The sequence below is a fragment of the Saccostrea echinata genome, unplaced genomic scaffold, assembly GCF_033153115.1.
Source record: "Saccostrea echinata isolate AGI-Se365-2 ecotype Australia unplaced genomic scaffold, CSIRO_AGI_Sech_v1 ptg000017l, whole genome shotgun sequence".
In the NCBI taxonomy this organism is placed as follows: domain Eukaryota; kingdom Metazoa; phylum Mollusca; class Bivalvia; order Ostreida; family Ostreidae; genus Saccostrea; species Saccostrea echinata.
Window position 1 is genome coordinate 7,679,479 of NW_026889766.1, and position 15,013 is coordinate 7,694,491.

The following is a 15,013-nucleotide window of genomic DNA, read 5'->3' on the forward strand; positions in this document are numbered from 1 at the left end:
TAAATCAATAGTATTTGCTTTATCTTTTTCCGCTCTGTGTTTTACTGTACTATTCTACTGCACTGTGCAGATGCAGGCCGCAGATCCACCCGCCACCAACACTGTCCCTATCATTGGAGGAGTCGTGGCTGCCATTATTGTGAGCCTGGCAGTTGTCTTATTTGTTGTTTTGTTCAGGAGGTAATTTTAAAGCATGTAATGATGAAATGAATTCCCTGCTTAATGAGTAATAAGTCAACGATTTTGACATTGCGAATCTACGAATTTAAGTCATCCTTTAAAACGATAACTCGGTAAAGCATTTTTATTACTGGACCTTTAAATAAAATAAAATGTATATAGCCCTATAATATTCCAATGGTGTTTAAATGAAAATATATGTAATATTCTATTAAATGTATATCTAAGTATAGTATTTCATTACTGGATCTCAAAATAAAGTAAGAAAAGACAAATGTAAATAGTAATAGAATATTTCAAAGGTGTTTGAATGAAAAAAAAAAAGTAATATTCAATTCATAGTTTTGAAAAGAGAAAAAAAAGTACCATTAATTTTTTTAAATAGCTTCTTTTTTTAAAGCTAGATGTAATCATTGTTATTAATTTCAGACATAGGAGGAATAAACATGAAAACGACTCACCTCGCCATGAAAGACGTCAACAACAACGAGAGAGAGAGGAAAATGTATACTGTAAGCTCATATACGTCAATCAAAGTTTGATTTATAAGCAAATAAGACAGGAACTATTTAGAAAAAAGTTGTTTATCATCAATGGATATGATAAACTTACCCGTAGGTAAAATGGACATTTTAAATATTACATGCTTATAAAGCCAAACATTATTTGTCGCGTAATATTTAAAATTATGCTACCCTAGACCTGTACTATATATAGATTCTCAGACACATAGATTGCTTTTGACCAAAAAATGTGCCATGTAAAATATAATTAGAAAACTTAAGGTTACAAGTATGTTACCTCACAGTTTTAAAATTTCTTGTAAAATAACTTTTTATAATCATTTTTTAAGGCATAACAGAGTAACATATTCTCTTATATAGCTTAAGATGTAAAATTATATTAGAATTCGTATTGCCCTCTCTAGGTGTCGTTTTTACTTATATTAGGATATAGCTCCAACTCATTATTTTCTAATGCTGGTAATTAGTACATGTATGTTAATGAAACATTTATTTTAATTCAGTAAACAACGAGTCAAATAATCAGACCTTCAGTAACATATACGAAAATATGGAGACAAAAACAAAATCTGTTCCAAAGTCAGAAAAGCAAGATACTACAGTGAAAATCCCAAATGGAAAGAAATACGAGGACAGGGATTACGACACAGATGACGAAGGCATCGAGAATCCCTATGGTGATATGTATATAAATGAGGAAACCATACCGGATATTCCGGTTAATCAACTCGAAAACATCATTGCAGAGAAAAGAAAAGATGAGGAGGAAGGATTTAAAAGAGAATATGCCGTAAGTTTTTTAAACTCTGAATTTCATGATTTAGAACTGTAAATATACCTGGAGGAACAAATAATGTGCATCATTCTGTTTTAATTTCAACCTCTTTCTATACTCAGATGTTGCCACATGGAGAACAACACAAGTGTGATGCTGGCAAATTGCCAGAAAACGTACCGAGAAACAGATTCAAAACAACGTTCCCCTGTAAGTCAGGATTATACATTGATCTTTACTGAGAATTCAATATTCCGTTTATTTTGTTCTTTTTGATTGGTTTTATTTATTACATATTATATTATAATAATTAATTATTGTATATCTTTTACAGACGATCATTCAAGAGTTGTTTTAAAAGACAACAATGGAAACTCAGACTACATTAACGCTAATTTTATAAACGTATGTTCAACATAGAAATTTACTTTTAAAAAGTAGTTGAAACTGTCTTCTAAGTACTTATTAATTACGAGTATCCCAAACCAAAACCTTAAATTGTCATAACATCTTTCTTATAACTTTTTAACTGTGATACGATTAATATCATAATTAAAAAAAACACTTCAAAGATGAGTTTTGCATTAATTATAAATGACTGTTAATTATATATCCACTGTGCTGGTGATGTTTGTGTGTCAATTTTATTGAAGGGAACGGATTCAGAGCGGGAATATATTGCATCGCAAGGTAATACTACGTGTATATTGCCATCATGTCGATTGATTTAGCACTTGAACATTTTGTTTCTCAATATTCTAATGAATACTATAGTATTTAAAAGCTTGCATATTTTGAAAATACTTAATTGTAGGTATTGAATATACCCTTTCTATTCATTAATATCAGCACACATAATAGAATTAAAGTTCATGATATCAAAATTTTATAAATTTCAAAGAAAAACTGAAGAGGGTACACATGATGAAATACAGAAGCTTCCAAAATATATTCACTACATGTTCCCTAACAAATAAAAAAGTACCTTAAGCATTTTTTTCGTTAATTTAAAGGTCCAAAGCAAAACACATTGAACGACTTTTGGATGATGATGTGGCAAGAAAATGTGTCACAGATTGTGATGCTCACAAATCTAAAAGAGGGAGCAAAGGTAACGATCAAATAACAAGTTAAGGAGTTCGCGATATTTATTTAATTTAATAAATAAACAGAAAAATGAACCAAAAAGGAAAAGAACAGATTTTGGTGCTGATGAGTTTGAAGGAGGAGAGATATCTGGAGAGAATTTTCACTCTTGTTGAAATGTTGATCCCCTCCCCCTCCCCCAACATACACACACAAGTACGAGAGAAGATAGGCATGAAGGATTATTAAACAGAGCCTATTTGTTAAAAATCTGATTGATTGTGTGTTGATTTAAGTCCAATTAAAGGAAGTTTTACTCATATAGGGACGTCACCATATACCGGTGATGGGCGTCAAATTTAAAACTTTACGCGACAATCAGGGCTGTTGAGCAGTGAGGGATTTTTATGCTCACGTGACACGGGGCCTCAGTTTTTAAGGTCTCATCCAAATTGCCAGCATTTTTCACTTCAAAGTGCAGAGCGGTTAGCGCATTAATAGTTGCTATAATGTAAATATTTATCATGTTATTACACCTTCAGTAATGTAAATCTTATATGGCACCAATTTTGATGCACAAGATGCGCATTTCGACAAATTATGTCTCTTCAGTGATGCTCATGCCGAAACGTTAGAATTCCGAGATATTTAAATAAAAAAATCTTAGAATTCGAAGAGCTGAAAAAAGGAGCCAAAAACTGGAGCCAAATACGTCGAAGGATCAGAGCTATGCATGAGAGAGATAATCCTTAGTTTTGAAATAAATTTCTAAATTTTACCACAGGAATTTGAATATATATCCGTATTTTTAAGCTAGTACCGAAGTACTTAGCTACTAGGCTGTAGAGAACCCCAGGGACCAACAGTCCATCAGAAGAGGCCTCGACCCAGGGGTCATGATACGGAAGAAGGGATAATGGAGTTAATTAAGAACAAAAGACTATAGTAATATAGTAATGGGAATAAAAATAGTACCACCTCGTACGTAATGTGGTCGTCACAAGAAGTATTTACAATACATAAATGAAAATTGCAGCTTTAAACATGAATGATATATATAAATTTAATAACATTAGGAGTGATGAAAGGAAGGAAACGGAAAATTATATATGGTGGTTACAATAACACCTCCCCCTTTTTAAAAGTGTAGATATGTACAATTTTTATTCGGAAATTGCTCAACTCTACATCTTTATAAAGTGTTGATATTAATCTATACATGGGTTTTTTTGTCAGACAAAGTGCACGCAGTATTGGCCAGAAGAAATGAAAGCCAGAGCTTTTGGAAACATTATTGTAAAATCCATTGAAGTAAAAGAATACGCATTCTATATCACTAGGAAGCTGTCTGTTTCACACAAGGAGGTACGTTTAAGAAATATTTCTTTGTAAATAAACACGATGTAGGGGTAGAAATATTGTAGTCATATTCTGAAAAATGTTTAGTAAATCACGGAGAGTATACAAAGAAAAGATGTTTCTATATATAATGCCGATGTTGATCTAAAAATATTTTGTAATAAAACATTTGCATTCAAATCAGAACTCTATTAAGCTGCTGACCTTCATCCAAAAATTAAACCGTCTATTTCTGATGATATTTTCTAGTAAATATAGTACTATCTGTTCACTATGGGAAAAAAATAATCTTTTATAATATGAAAATACATATTGCATAACTATAATAGCAACGTCCTTGTTCTTGTGCATTTTCAGCTTAAAAAGTCACGTGTTGTTACGCACTATCATTATACCACTTGGCCTGACCATGGTACACCAGATCCGCTTTGTCTGGTAATTTTTCATGATCACGTGACAAGAACACGATCCAATCAGAAGAAATCACCAACTGTTGTCCATTGCAGGTATTGGCATTTTTACGGATTGTGCACAATATTTTGTTTTACAAAGTTTAAGTTTATTTTAATAATCCAAATCATTTTTGTTTAGTTTTAAATGATATTATTTCTTACCTACATCGTAAGGCCATGAAATATATAACGTTAAATCTTCTTGTTTATAGTGCGGGAATAGGTCGAACAGGAACGTATATTGCACTGGATGCCTTATACAAGACTGGGAAAGCATCGGGCAAAGTCAATATCGCAGAATATGTGAAGACCATGAGGGCAAACAGAATGAATATGGTTCAAACCTATGTAAGCTACTGTTCTTTATAATAAACGAAAAACTTAACGTTTCGTGTAATAAAGAAACAAGTGTAATCTACCTACTACTGTTCAAGATTAACATACGATTTTATTTACTTTAGATTGATATGTTCTAGATGTAATATAATCTTACTTTTTATTAATTATAATGATTATTAATGGAAAATGAAAACCGTGTGCTCCGATGTAAAATTAAAATAGCTCCCTTTAATGGGATATGAATGACATAAATGTCGTGTATTTTTAACTTGCAGGAACAATATATGACAATTTTCCTGGCTCTGAACGAAGCTTTTAAAGCCCCAGTAGAAACACAGACTGTTTCAGATTTCACGCAGAAAGCAGAAAAACTGATGGGAGACACACCGGCCAACCAAGCTGCTATAAGAAAGGAATTTGAGGTACATGTAAAATCCGTTATTGCTTAATTATTCTGAATGTTTGTTAGGCTTCTCATTATTTACGTAAGCCTCTTTTGTTCTTCATTGGTTGACTTTTTGGCCGTGTTTGTTCTTCATTGGTTGACTTTTTGGCCGTGTTTGTTCCTCATTGGTTGACTTTTTGGCCGTTTTTGTTCTTCATTGGTTGACTTTTTGGCCGTGTTTGTTCCTCATTGGTTGACTTTTTGGCCGTTTTTGTTCCTCATTGGTTGACTTTTTGGCCGTTTTTGTTCCTCATTGGTTGACTTTTTGGCCGTGTTTGTTCCTCATTGGTTGACTTTTTTGCCGTTTTTGTTCCTCATTGGTTGCCCTTTCGGCCGTTTTTGTTCTTCATTGGTTGACTTTTTGGCCGTTTTTGTTCTTCATTGGTTGACTTTTTGGCCGTTTTTGTTCCTCATTGATTGACTTTTTGTCAGTTTTTGTTCCTCATTGGTTTACTTTTTTAGCCCTTTTGTGTTCCTCAAAGGTTTACTTTTTTAGCCGTTTTCGTTCCTCATTGGTTGACTTTTTAGCCGTTTTTGTTCCTCATTGGTTAGTATTTGTAACTCTATTACATGTATTTTTCATCGTTTGACATTGTTAACTTCTGTTCCTCATATTTTTCTAGTTATTGTTAACTTCTGTTCCTCATTTTTTTCTAGTTATTGATGGAAGTTCGACCAGTTTATACCCCAGCTGATTATAAAATTGCCAGGCAACACAATTCAGACAAAAACGGGAAAGCAATATTACCACGTGAGTATTTACAAATGAATTTTACTGCATTATTCGAGTACACTTTATTAAAGTTTTAAAAGTAACATAATTATAGGAGAGTTTACTCTTCCGGTTATGAAAAAAAGAAAAGCATCAAAAATGGCTCAGTGGAATTACAATAAAATATGACTTGTAAGATTTGATGATAGAGTTCTGGTTAAATATCCACAAATTCTACATCAGAAATAAAATTAAGTGCAATTAGAATTTTTAGAGAAATGTTTTAAACAGATATCTTTTGAACAATTTACCTTTTTATGTCATTGTAGTTGACAAGTACAGTTTGTACTTGACGTCTTCAATTCCAAAGCGAGGCAGCTTCATCAATGCAATTAACATTTCTGTAAGTACCAGTCTTTCCCAATAGTCAGTATATCTTAATTGTGATATACAGAATCTAATTAATTTAAACCCCGTATTCCATAGTCATACACAAGAGAGGGCGCCTTCATAGTGACGAAGTATCCAACGACAGAGGACGCTGTCGACTTCCTGCGCCTGCTCATTGATCATGAGTCTGATAATGTCATCTGCATGAATCCTTTAAGTGAAATTGAATCGGTTTGTATATGTAAAACAAATTTTATTTTAATTTTTTTGAACTTCGATTATCAATTAACCAGTTTATGTTATGTTTGTAACTTCTAATACAAATGAAATTTATTTAGAATAACATTACTAATTGTTGCAACGTTTTACCATCAATGTCTTCATTCTGATTTTTTCCCCCAAAATTTTGCTTTCGTTCATAATTATCATCATAATTGGTATCCATTGATTTTTCGAATAAGCAGTCTGAAGCCATAGATATCAAAAGTTAAAAGATTGATGCACATTTATTTCCAGACTAAAGCGTGGATGGCGGATCCTACCTCTTCAAGATCCGTCCCTCCATTTACTGTACAGTACGAAACACAAGCAGATACAGATGTTAAGGCCACGACCTTAAAGATTGTGAAAGATGAGGTGAGGAAAAGCATTCTAAACTATGCGTTAATGATGATGGGGTTCAATAGAAAATGTTTTCTCAGAAAAAGAAAAAAAAAAGAAAAAAATTCAAGTGATGTAATTTTAGAAAATCTTGACATGCCCCAGAGATGAGTTTATATTTTTTGAAACAAATTTGAAATATTAATAGGATCTTATTTTGCCAAATATTTCAAAAAGAAAAAAATGTCACCAAGTTGGTGGGCTCACTGTTAAACGAAAAAATAAAGATTTTCTTCAAATTGTTTAAAGTATATAACAAAATGCCAACGCACTATTTGATATAAGTAAAGTTCTTTCGAAATTTCAGCTTTGGACAAAGTATTTGCGTTTTTTATAATTAATATCTTAGCTGTATTGATAATCAATTTGATTTCATTCTAACAAAAACGATTGGTTTCTTAGATGTTTTTAACTTGAATTGGATCTTCATTTACAGCGTTTCAGTTATCCATCGATTATGAATGATTTTAACACAATAAATAAGAAGGAAATAAACAATAGTGATAACGTGTCACAATACAGAGTTTAACGCATTAAAATATGATGAATGAAATTGCAATCATCCTCGTTTTGTACTTTGTTTAAATTGTAAGTCTCCGTCATTATATAGGAAACACATACTGTAACCATAGTAGAACCCAAAGGATCTCTGAAGTCAACCGGAACGCCTCATGACACATCGTCTCTCAGAAGTTTAGTCTCATTTGCTAAGAATATTTCGTCTGAAAGACCAATCACCGTTGTCAGCAAGTAAGTCAACTATTGTATAGGAAGAATATTAGTGATATTAATTATTTTTTTAGCATTCAGAATTTATAAAGTTTATGGCCGGAAAAGAAAGTGGTGAATAGGGAAGTAAATAATGAATTATATCAGGATTGAAAGCATTAGAAAAATAAAAACAATCCAATGAAATTAAAATAGTAAAATAAAATGCCAATGACGAACGTTTAGAACAGAGTATACAAGAGTGAACTTCTGTTATTAAAGTCACTAGAGGCATATGTCTAATGTTATCTTTCGTAAAGGGTTTTATGTAATCTGTTGTCTGCTAATCTGTATGCATTCATCTTGCACAACAAGGTCGAATTCTTACAAAACTTACTTACCAGGATTTACAAAAACTTGAGAAAAAAAAATCAGTAGATGCCACACAATTAAAGCCTCGTTATTTTCGTAAAAACGAAGTCCATATCATAAGGAAATGATTAGGTTAGGATTGACATCAATGTATAACATTTCAAATTCATATACATGAGTTAACATGAGATACTGTCTATCAATTAAAATAAGGGCACCGCAACACGGAGCATCCTCATGCAATTTAAATTATAACTTGCATAACTTCCGTTACCACACATTTACTCACCCACTCAGCCACACATACACACACACAAGCGCGTTACTATACCCACTTCAATTTCGATGCGATGGGGTAATAAATTATATACAATACTTGGATGAAGTAGGGATTCAATTGGGAATTCAACTGGCAATTGGGATATAGTTTTCTACGCTTTAATAATTTAAAGTTATATAGTAGAATTTCAATGTTTTGAGAGCTTTAGCCTAGTAGAGATTGGAAAATAATGTAAAAAAATTTTATGCTTAACAAAAGGTAATTTATGGCAAAGATAATCGCCTATGAATAGAAGTCTGTATTGGTCTGGACTTTTACATTTATTTTCATCATTCTTACAGTCATTTAAATGATATATGGATTAGGAAAATTTAAACTTAATTCTTTTTTACCTTACAGAGATGGGGCCACCTTGTGTGGTGTCCTCTGTTCTGTATATAATGTGATACAACAACTCACTATGGATGAAAATGTTGACGTATTTACTGCTGTCAGACTCTTACAGAAAAGAAGACCAGAATTCTGTTCAACACAGGTTAGGACATTTCTCACTGTATTTTCTTGTATCATCTCCGAAAAAAGGCATTAAGAGGTATTATTGTCCATCTGAATGTGTGCGTTTAGACTATATTTTTATAGGGAAAACAAAACGATAATACCTGTGTTTCAAAAGAGCAAAAAATTAAAACAGCGAGGAAGTGTTTTGGGCTTTACTGAACCAATAAAGTTGTTAGTTATTTGATGAGGAATTTGTTATTCATTTTTGCCTATAAAAATACACCCCCTTTGGAAATTGTTGTGATACACGTAAATATGTGCCAATATATGCATTAAAACTTGCTTATTAGAAACTCGGATATAAGAAAACTTAGAATAAAATAAGAAAGCTTATAGAGAAGTTTTATCTCTTTCCCAGTCCCTCAAATTGAACCATTTTCTAATTTGTATATACATGTAAATATTTTTGCTATCATACAGTGAAATAAGATGATTGAAACAGTCAGCAAAACTTCAGTTCCTCAAGAGCAAAGCCTAATTATCTCGGTTTTGCCACAGGGTATAGGGATGCTCATTGGAAATTAGAAATTTGCTTACCCACATACTCAGAGATACACTTAAACTGTTTTATTATACAGATACTAACAATAGATCAGAAAAAAAAGAAAATTGATATAACATTTAATTTTGACTCTTTATGTTCCTTATCACCAACAGAACCCCCCCCCCCCCCTCCAAAAAAGATATATCCAAAATCTGGGAACTTACCATATTTGACTTTGTATGCTACTGTAAACTGGTTTTTACAGAAACTTGTCCACTCATGGTGAAATCCTAATTGAATATGAATATTCATAAATTTATTTGAAACAGATCGGAATTTTTCATAAAATGAAATGAAAGTGTTCAGAGTTTGGAACAAACTGAGCCCCCGCCCCTTTCTTGTTAGGGGATCACTCTCTTTACGGTTACTGACAGGAAAATATATTGACTTACTCTCATACAGTGAAAAATCTGTAGAGGTATAACAAAAAGAAACATCCAGTCATGCGGAAAGGCCTGCCATACAAGCAATCCTGTAATCCTCACACCCCTTATATATTATAATCATGTACATGTATTTTATTTTATGACTTTTATATAATTTATATTTTTACTGACTTTCAGGAAGAATATCTGTTGATATATAGAGCTGTCTGTGATCACATTGAGACTACATCAGAAAACGTGTACTACAACCAATAATGGAAGCAGTGTCATTATACTTTGCATTTCTTTCATGTTAGAATAAGATGAGCAATGTTTTGACTATTTACAAAAACATAACCAAGTTCAGCAATTGAGTGAAGTTTTTGATGAAATACTGGATTATTGATTTTCTTTGTCTTTAATTGTTAAGATATATGGAAATGAAGACAGTATAAAAACGGATAAACAGTGAATGTAAAGCGATCGACTAAATGAACAATTTTTTGTATTTGTATGCGTATTTTGTTTAACTTTGTTACTTCAAATATTTAAATGAGAATTGTATAATTCGTGATTAAACAGTAATAAGCATTTCATGTTTCAGTATACAGGAAAACACTGCGATGTACTTATTTTCTTTCCCTTTTAGAATATCAACATATACATGTATTTCATATCGCACTGAGACTAAAGTGAATGCCAAAAAGATGAAATCGGACACTTTTATCTACAGAGTTAATTAAATGAAGTTTTTAACTTTACTGTTGCTAAGCTAGTTCACATACTTATAAAACTTTAAAAAGTCTATTTCTTTAAAAGTTTTTAACTCATCACATTCTAAAATCGTTTACATTTAAGGTTCATTGATACTCTGATAAGAGAGATAACTCTTAATGACACAAATGTCTATTATTCCTTTATAAATTTGTCCAGTTGAAGTATCTTTTCTGTCAAGTTTTGCCCCGCAAGCTATGCAATAATTGTTTGTATTTTACTTAACAAATACATTTCTTTTGGAAAATCATAAGAGTTAAAGAAACATTTTATATTAGTGAGCAGAGGGGTTATGAACCTAACGTGCAGAGTTTAGAACGAAATAGTTAAAAATGATAAACACAGACCGACCTGAAAATAATCTAAAAACAATACTATTCTGTGAATTGGGCATAATAATCAAACCTCTGGAACGCTGATTTAATCTTAACAGTTTTCAAAAGGGCAAGAAATACAAAGGAAATATCGATAATATACTTACTTCGACGGAAGCTTACTCAAGGGTTTGAAGCAACTATCAGTTGTAAAGATAGAAATTGCTAAAACAAAGGAGGACGAGTTAAAATGAACGAAGATGAAGTTCTTTATTGTAAAATCTTTATTGCAAATGAAACCTAAATAAGGAGTATTGAGCAGTACTGAAACCTGTACCTAAACTACATTAAATTTTCTTCTATTTAAGATATGAACAACTTTATTTAGTTTTGATAAGGTATTGTGTCAAGATCTGTCCCTCTCTGAATGTCGTCACAATTGGTAAAAAATATTACACAGGATGAAAAAATATAATGATCGTTGTTTGGAATAATAGAATTATTGTTAATCTTGATATAATAAGGTTAAATGAGATGCATTATATCACTGCATTTCTAAATAAGGTTTTGACATGGACCTTATATTTACATTACGTAATGTACGTACATACAATGCATGTTATTTCATTCATTCATTATAATTTATACGAATATTAAAACAGTTTTTCCTTTCAGATTATAGACATTTCTTGTATTTCAAAGCAACCAAACGATGTAACTTAGGTTTTTTTTTAAAGCAATACGAATGATTCAACGACGACTCTTAAAATGAAGATGATTAATCGTATGTTGTATTCGAGGGTTGTCCAGTTTAATCGTATACATTTACACATAACTAAAAAAATAATGAACGCATTCCTCCAAAGTCTTCGTTTTTTTGCATTAAAGCCACCAGGCGCAGTGAAATTCACCATCATATCGTTTCTGGGATAGTTTAGAGAAATTTCTCTAGCATGCCACATGAACAATATGTTTTTTTTTTGGAAGTTAAAGACATCTGTTGCACACATTTTAAAGCCCTATCGAATTTAAACTCACATTAAATGGTATCATAGCTAATTATATCATCTCTGTCTCTTTGACGAAATTCATTTGGAAATGATGTTACGGAATCGACTCCTTTGAGCTATTTCTCTTTTCAACTAATTTTCCAGCAGTTAACGTCAACCACTTGTCGAACGGCCTTAACAAGGTTTCTATCTCCGTGTTTCATAATAGAATAAGAGGAGCAATGTGTTGACTTTTTTGTATAAACATAAAGAAGTTCAGCAATTGTGTAAAATTTTAACGTAAAATATTGAATTTTTGATTTTCTCTGCCTTTATTTGTTAAGATATATTAATATGAAAATAAAGACAGTATAGATATTGATAAAGAGACAATGTAAAGCGATCAAGTAAATGAACAATTTTGTTTTTGTTTTTGTTTTTTGTATATCTAAAAAAAAAAAGAGGAATGAAGTGTGTATTTTTTGTTTTCTTCCTTACTTCATTTTTTTTTTAAATGTGACAACCGAATGTACGTACATGTGATACTTAAATAAACAGAAATAAACATATTCATGTTAAAAAACCATTGCAATCTAGTTACTTGTGTTACTTTTAGTATAATCATCTTCCATTATGAAATTTGACAACAATAAATGTCAAAACTACAGAATCGGAAATTTGTATCTGTGAAGTCCATACAGTTTGTTAACTTTAAATGTGACTAAACTAGTTTATATACATGAACTTATAGAAATTGTATTTTTGGAAAAAAAGTATTTAGTTATAGGTTATAACCAACCACCTTCTAATACTTAAAAAAAAACTTTAAATTTACAATCATCTTAAAGATTAACTAATGTTTGGGAGATTAAAACAGCGATTTGATATTTATATTCATCTATCAGTGGGGAAGGCATGCAAAGGCCAAAAAAATCATAAGAACCTGGACGAAAGTTTACTCAAGGATTTGAAGTATTGATCTCGTGTGTAGATATGGAGAATAAGAAAATGATAGGGTTATAGAAATGATTAACTAAAACAGTACTTTATCGTGTACGTATAAACAACTTCATACTCATCTATCAGGAGTACAAGGCAAGCAAAAAACAAAAAAAAAATCATAAGTACTTCGGTGGTGGTTTACAAGAGGATTCGAAGCAACTATCAATTGTATAGATACGCAATATAAGAAAAGGAGGAGGGTTAAAGAAATGATTCACAGAAATAAAGGACTTTATCGTAAAAACAAATTCATACAGAGGGAAATAAAGGCAAATCTTAAATCTGTAACTGAATTACACAACATATTTTTTCTGCATGAAAAAAGAATGTCATTTAGTAAACATGGTAGTGTGTTAGCAATAGCTCTGCTGGAATATTCCATGATGCACTTTTACGAAACATGGAATTTGCCAGCAGAGCAAAAACTTTTCATAACATCATATTCACCGATCAACATTGTTGATACTAGTTAAGGCTGACAATGATTTGTACTGCCTGTCTGTTAAATAATTGATGAAAATTCATCTGTATACCTGATTAGTGAACATTCATGGCATCTGAATTAATTTTTATGTTCACTATATTGACTTCTTATCACCCAATCTACATATCCGATTACATTAGAAAAAAATAGAGGACATTGAATATTTTTGTAGTTGGATATGGGATTTATTTCACGTGTGAGACATTATTGTTTTTTGAAAATATTTTCACCCGTGATTCGCACTCGTGGAAATATTGAAAAATCCTGTTCCACTCATGCAATAAATTCCATATTCAGCAACAAAATGTTGAATTTTTTGTTTAAAAAATGTTCCATGATTTTCCCCCTCTGCCTATGTCTTTTGTCTTTTCATAACAAAGTCGTTGGCTTTGGTGTCATAGTTAAGCGGTTGAAGCGTCATAGATTTGCGATTGGAAGATTGAAAATATTGTAAACATAGATTTCATATATATTAAGAAACTTTGGCAGTTTTAGTCTCTGTCAGGATAGCTTATTTACTCTTTCTCTCTCTTATAACTGGCCAAGGAATGTTTTTTACAGCACTCTGTGAAGGCGAGGGAAATCGAGTTTTGCCAGACATCTTATATATTCTTTCACCCTATGACAAAATATCGCTATGACATTCTTTTACACCGTGAAAAAAAAATCACTTTTATTGAATAAATAAATCACAGAATTTCACTGCTGAAAATGTAAAACAATACATTTGTAAGTAACAGATAGAGAATCTTCCTTGTAAATTCCACTATAAATATAAATTCTCATTAAGATATAAATAACTCTATGTACACGTAATTGACCTTACTGCCTCATTCAAAAAAAGTTAAATTCCTTGAAAAAATCTTTCTAGCTTTCCTTCCTGGATTCAAATTAATACATGTCTAACGTCATGGACAACAGAGTGATGTTGTTTCATTTTCTTATTGAATCAATATTTAACGGGAATATTGTAACTGCTTATGGTAAGATCATTTAAGGCGAAGATAATGAAAGTTGTTTTCTTTATAGAATCTAAAATAGAACACATGATTCTACACCTAATTTAACATTTAATCGAACGGACTGTAGTAATTTGGGAAACCGATTTCGACTCTCTACCAATAACATTTCAATGAATTTAATAATGTAGGAAAATGACAAATCAATGAAAATACATTTTTACCATACTGTGTGATTCAACATAAACGAGTTGCAATCAGTATATTGCAGCATGACTACATAAGGTAAACGATATCTAGTCAAAGAGAATTTGAAACACCGCACCTGGACAAGTCTTGACTAAATCTGAATTTACGTATTAACCAAGAAATGCAAATAAGCAACATTCTACCGTATTTCATTAAAACTATAATCACTTTAACCACTGTTTAAAAATAAAGAAAAGATGTATATCTTGATCGTGAACCTTACCGATATTGTACTTGACTTTACTTGTATAAGTACGACTATTTATACATATATTCCTAAACCCAAAGCCTCATGTTGGATTTTATCACATAGATACATGTACACAAATATACAGTAATCATTTCCTGTAAGTTCTGTAGTGAACTCAGCTACCTTATTTGGCCAATCACCCTTTCCCCTGCTTTCCGTGACATTAAATCGTCTGTCTGTGCATCTGTCAGTAAAAAAAAACCTTTAATCCTAGTCATAATATTCGAATGACAAACGAAAGGG

At 31.6% G+C, this 15,013-nt stretch overlaps 1 protein-coding gene across 1 annotated transcript in view; it reads left to right on the forward strand.

The window, feature by feature from the left end:
* LOC133189312 (receptor-type tyrosine-protein phosphatase T-like) overlaps positions 1 to 10,026 on the forward strand; it is a 36,771-nt gene extending 26,745 nt beyond the window's left edge. Inside the window, exons 11-28 of the mRNA XM_061324705.1 lie at positions 84 to 180; positions 610 to 692; positions 1,208 to 1,494; positions 1,602 to 1,689; positions 1,814 to 1,884; positions 2,133 to 2,169; positions 2,493 to 2,590; positions 3,802 to 3,930; positions 4,282 to 4,430; positions 4,589 to 4,724; positions 4,991 to 5,137; positions 5,818 to 5,911; positions 6,202 to 6,275; positions 6,359 to 6,493; positions 6,779 to 6,898; positions 7,533 to 7,672; positions 8,682 to 8,817; positions 9,948 to 10,026. Coding sequence (XP_061180689.1) covers positions 84 to 180; positions 610 to 692; positions 1,208 to 1,494; positions 1,602 to 1,689; positions 1,814 to 1,884; positions 2,133 to 2,169; positions 2,493 to 2,590; positions 3,802 to 3,930; positions 4,282 to 4,430; positions 4,589 to 4,724; positions 4,991 to 5,137; positions 5,818 to 5,911; positions 6,202 to 6,275; positions 6,359 to 6,493; positions 6,779 to 6,898; positions 7,533 to 7,672; positions 8,682 to 8,817; positions 9,948 to 10,025 — 2,099 coding nt within the window. The 3' untranslated portion in view covers position 10,026. The remainder of the gene's footprint in view (positions 1 to 83; positions 181 to 609; positions 693 to 1,207; positions 1,495 to 1,601; positions 1,690 to 1,813; positions 1,885 to 2,132; positions 2,170 to 2,492; positions 2,591 to 3,801; positions 3,931 to 4,281; positions 4,431 to 4,588; positions 4,725 to 4,990; positions 5,138 to 5,817; positions 5,912 to 6,201; positions 6,276 to 6,358; positions 6,494 to 6,778; positions 6,899 to 7,532; positions 7,673 to 8,681; positions 8,818 to 9,947) is intronic.
* Positions 10,027 to 15,013: the final 4,987 nt, after the last annotated feature.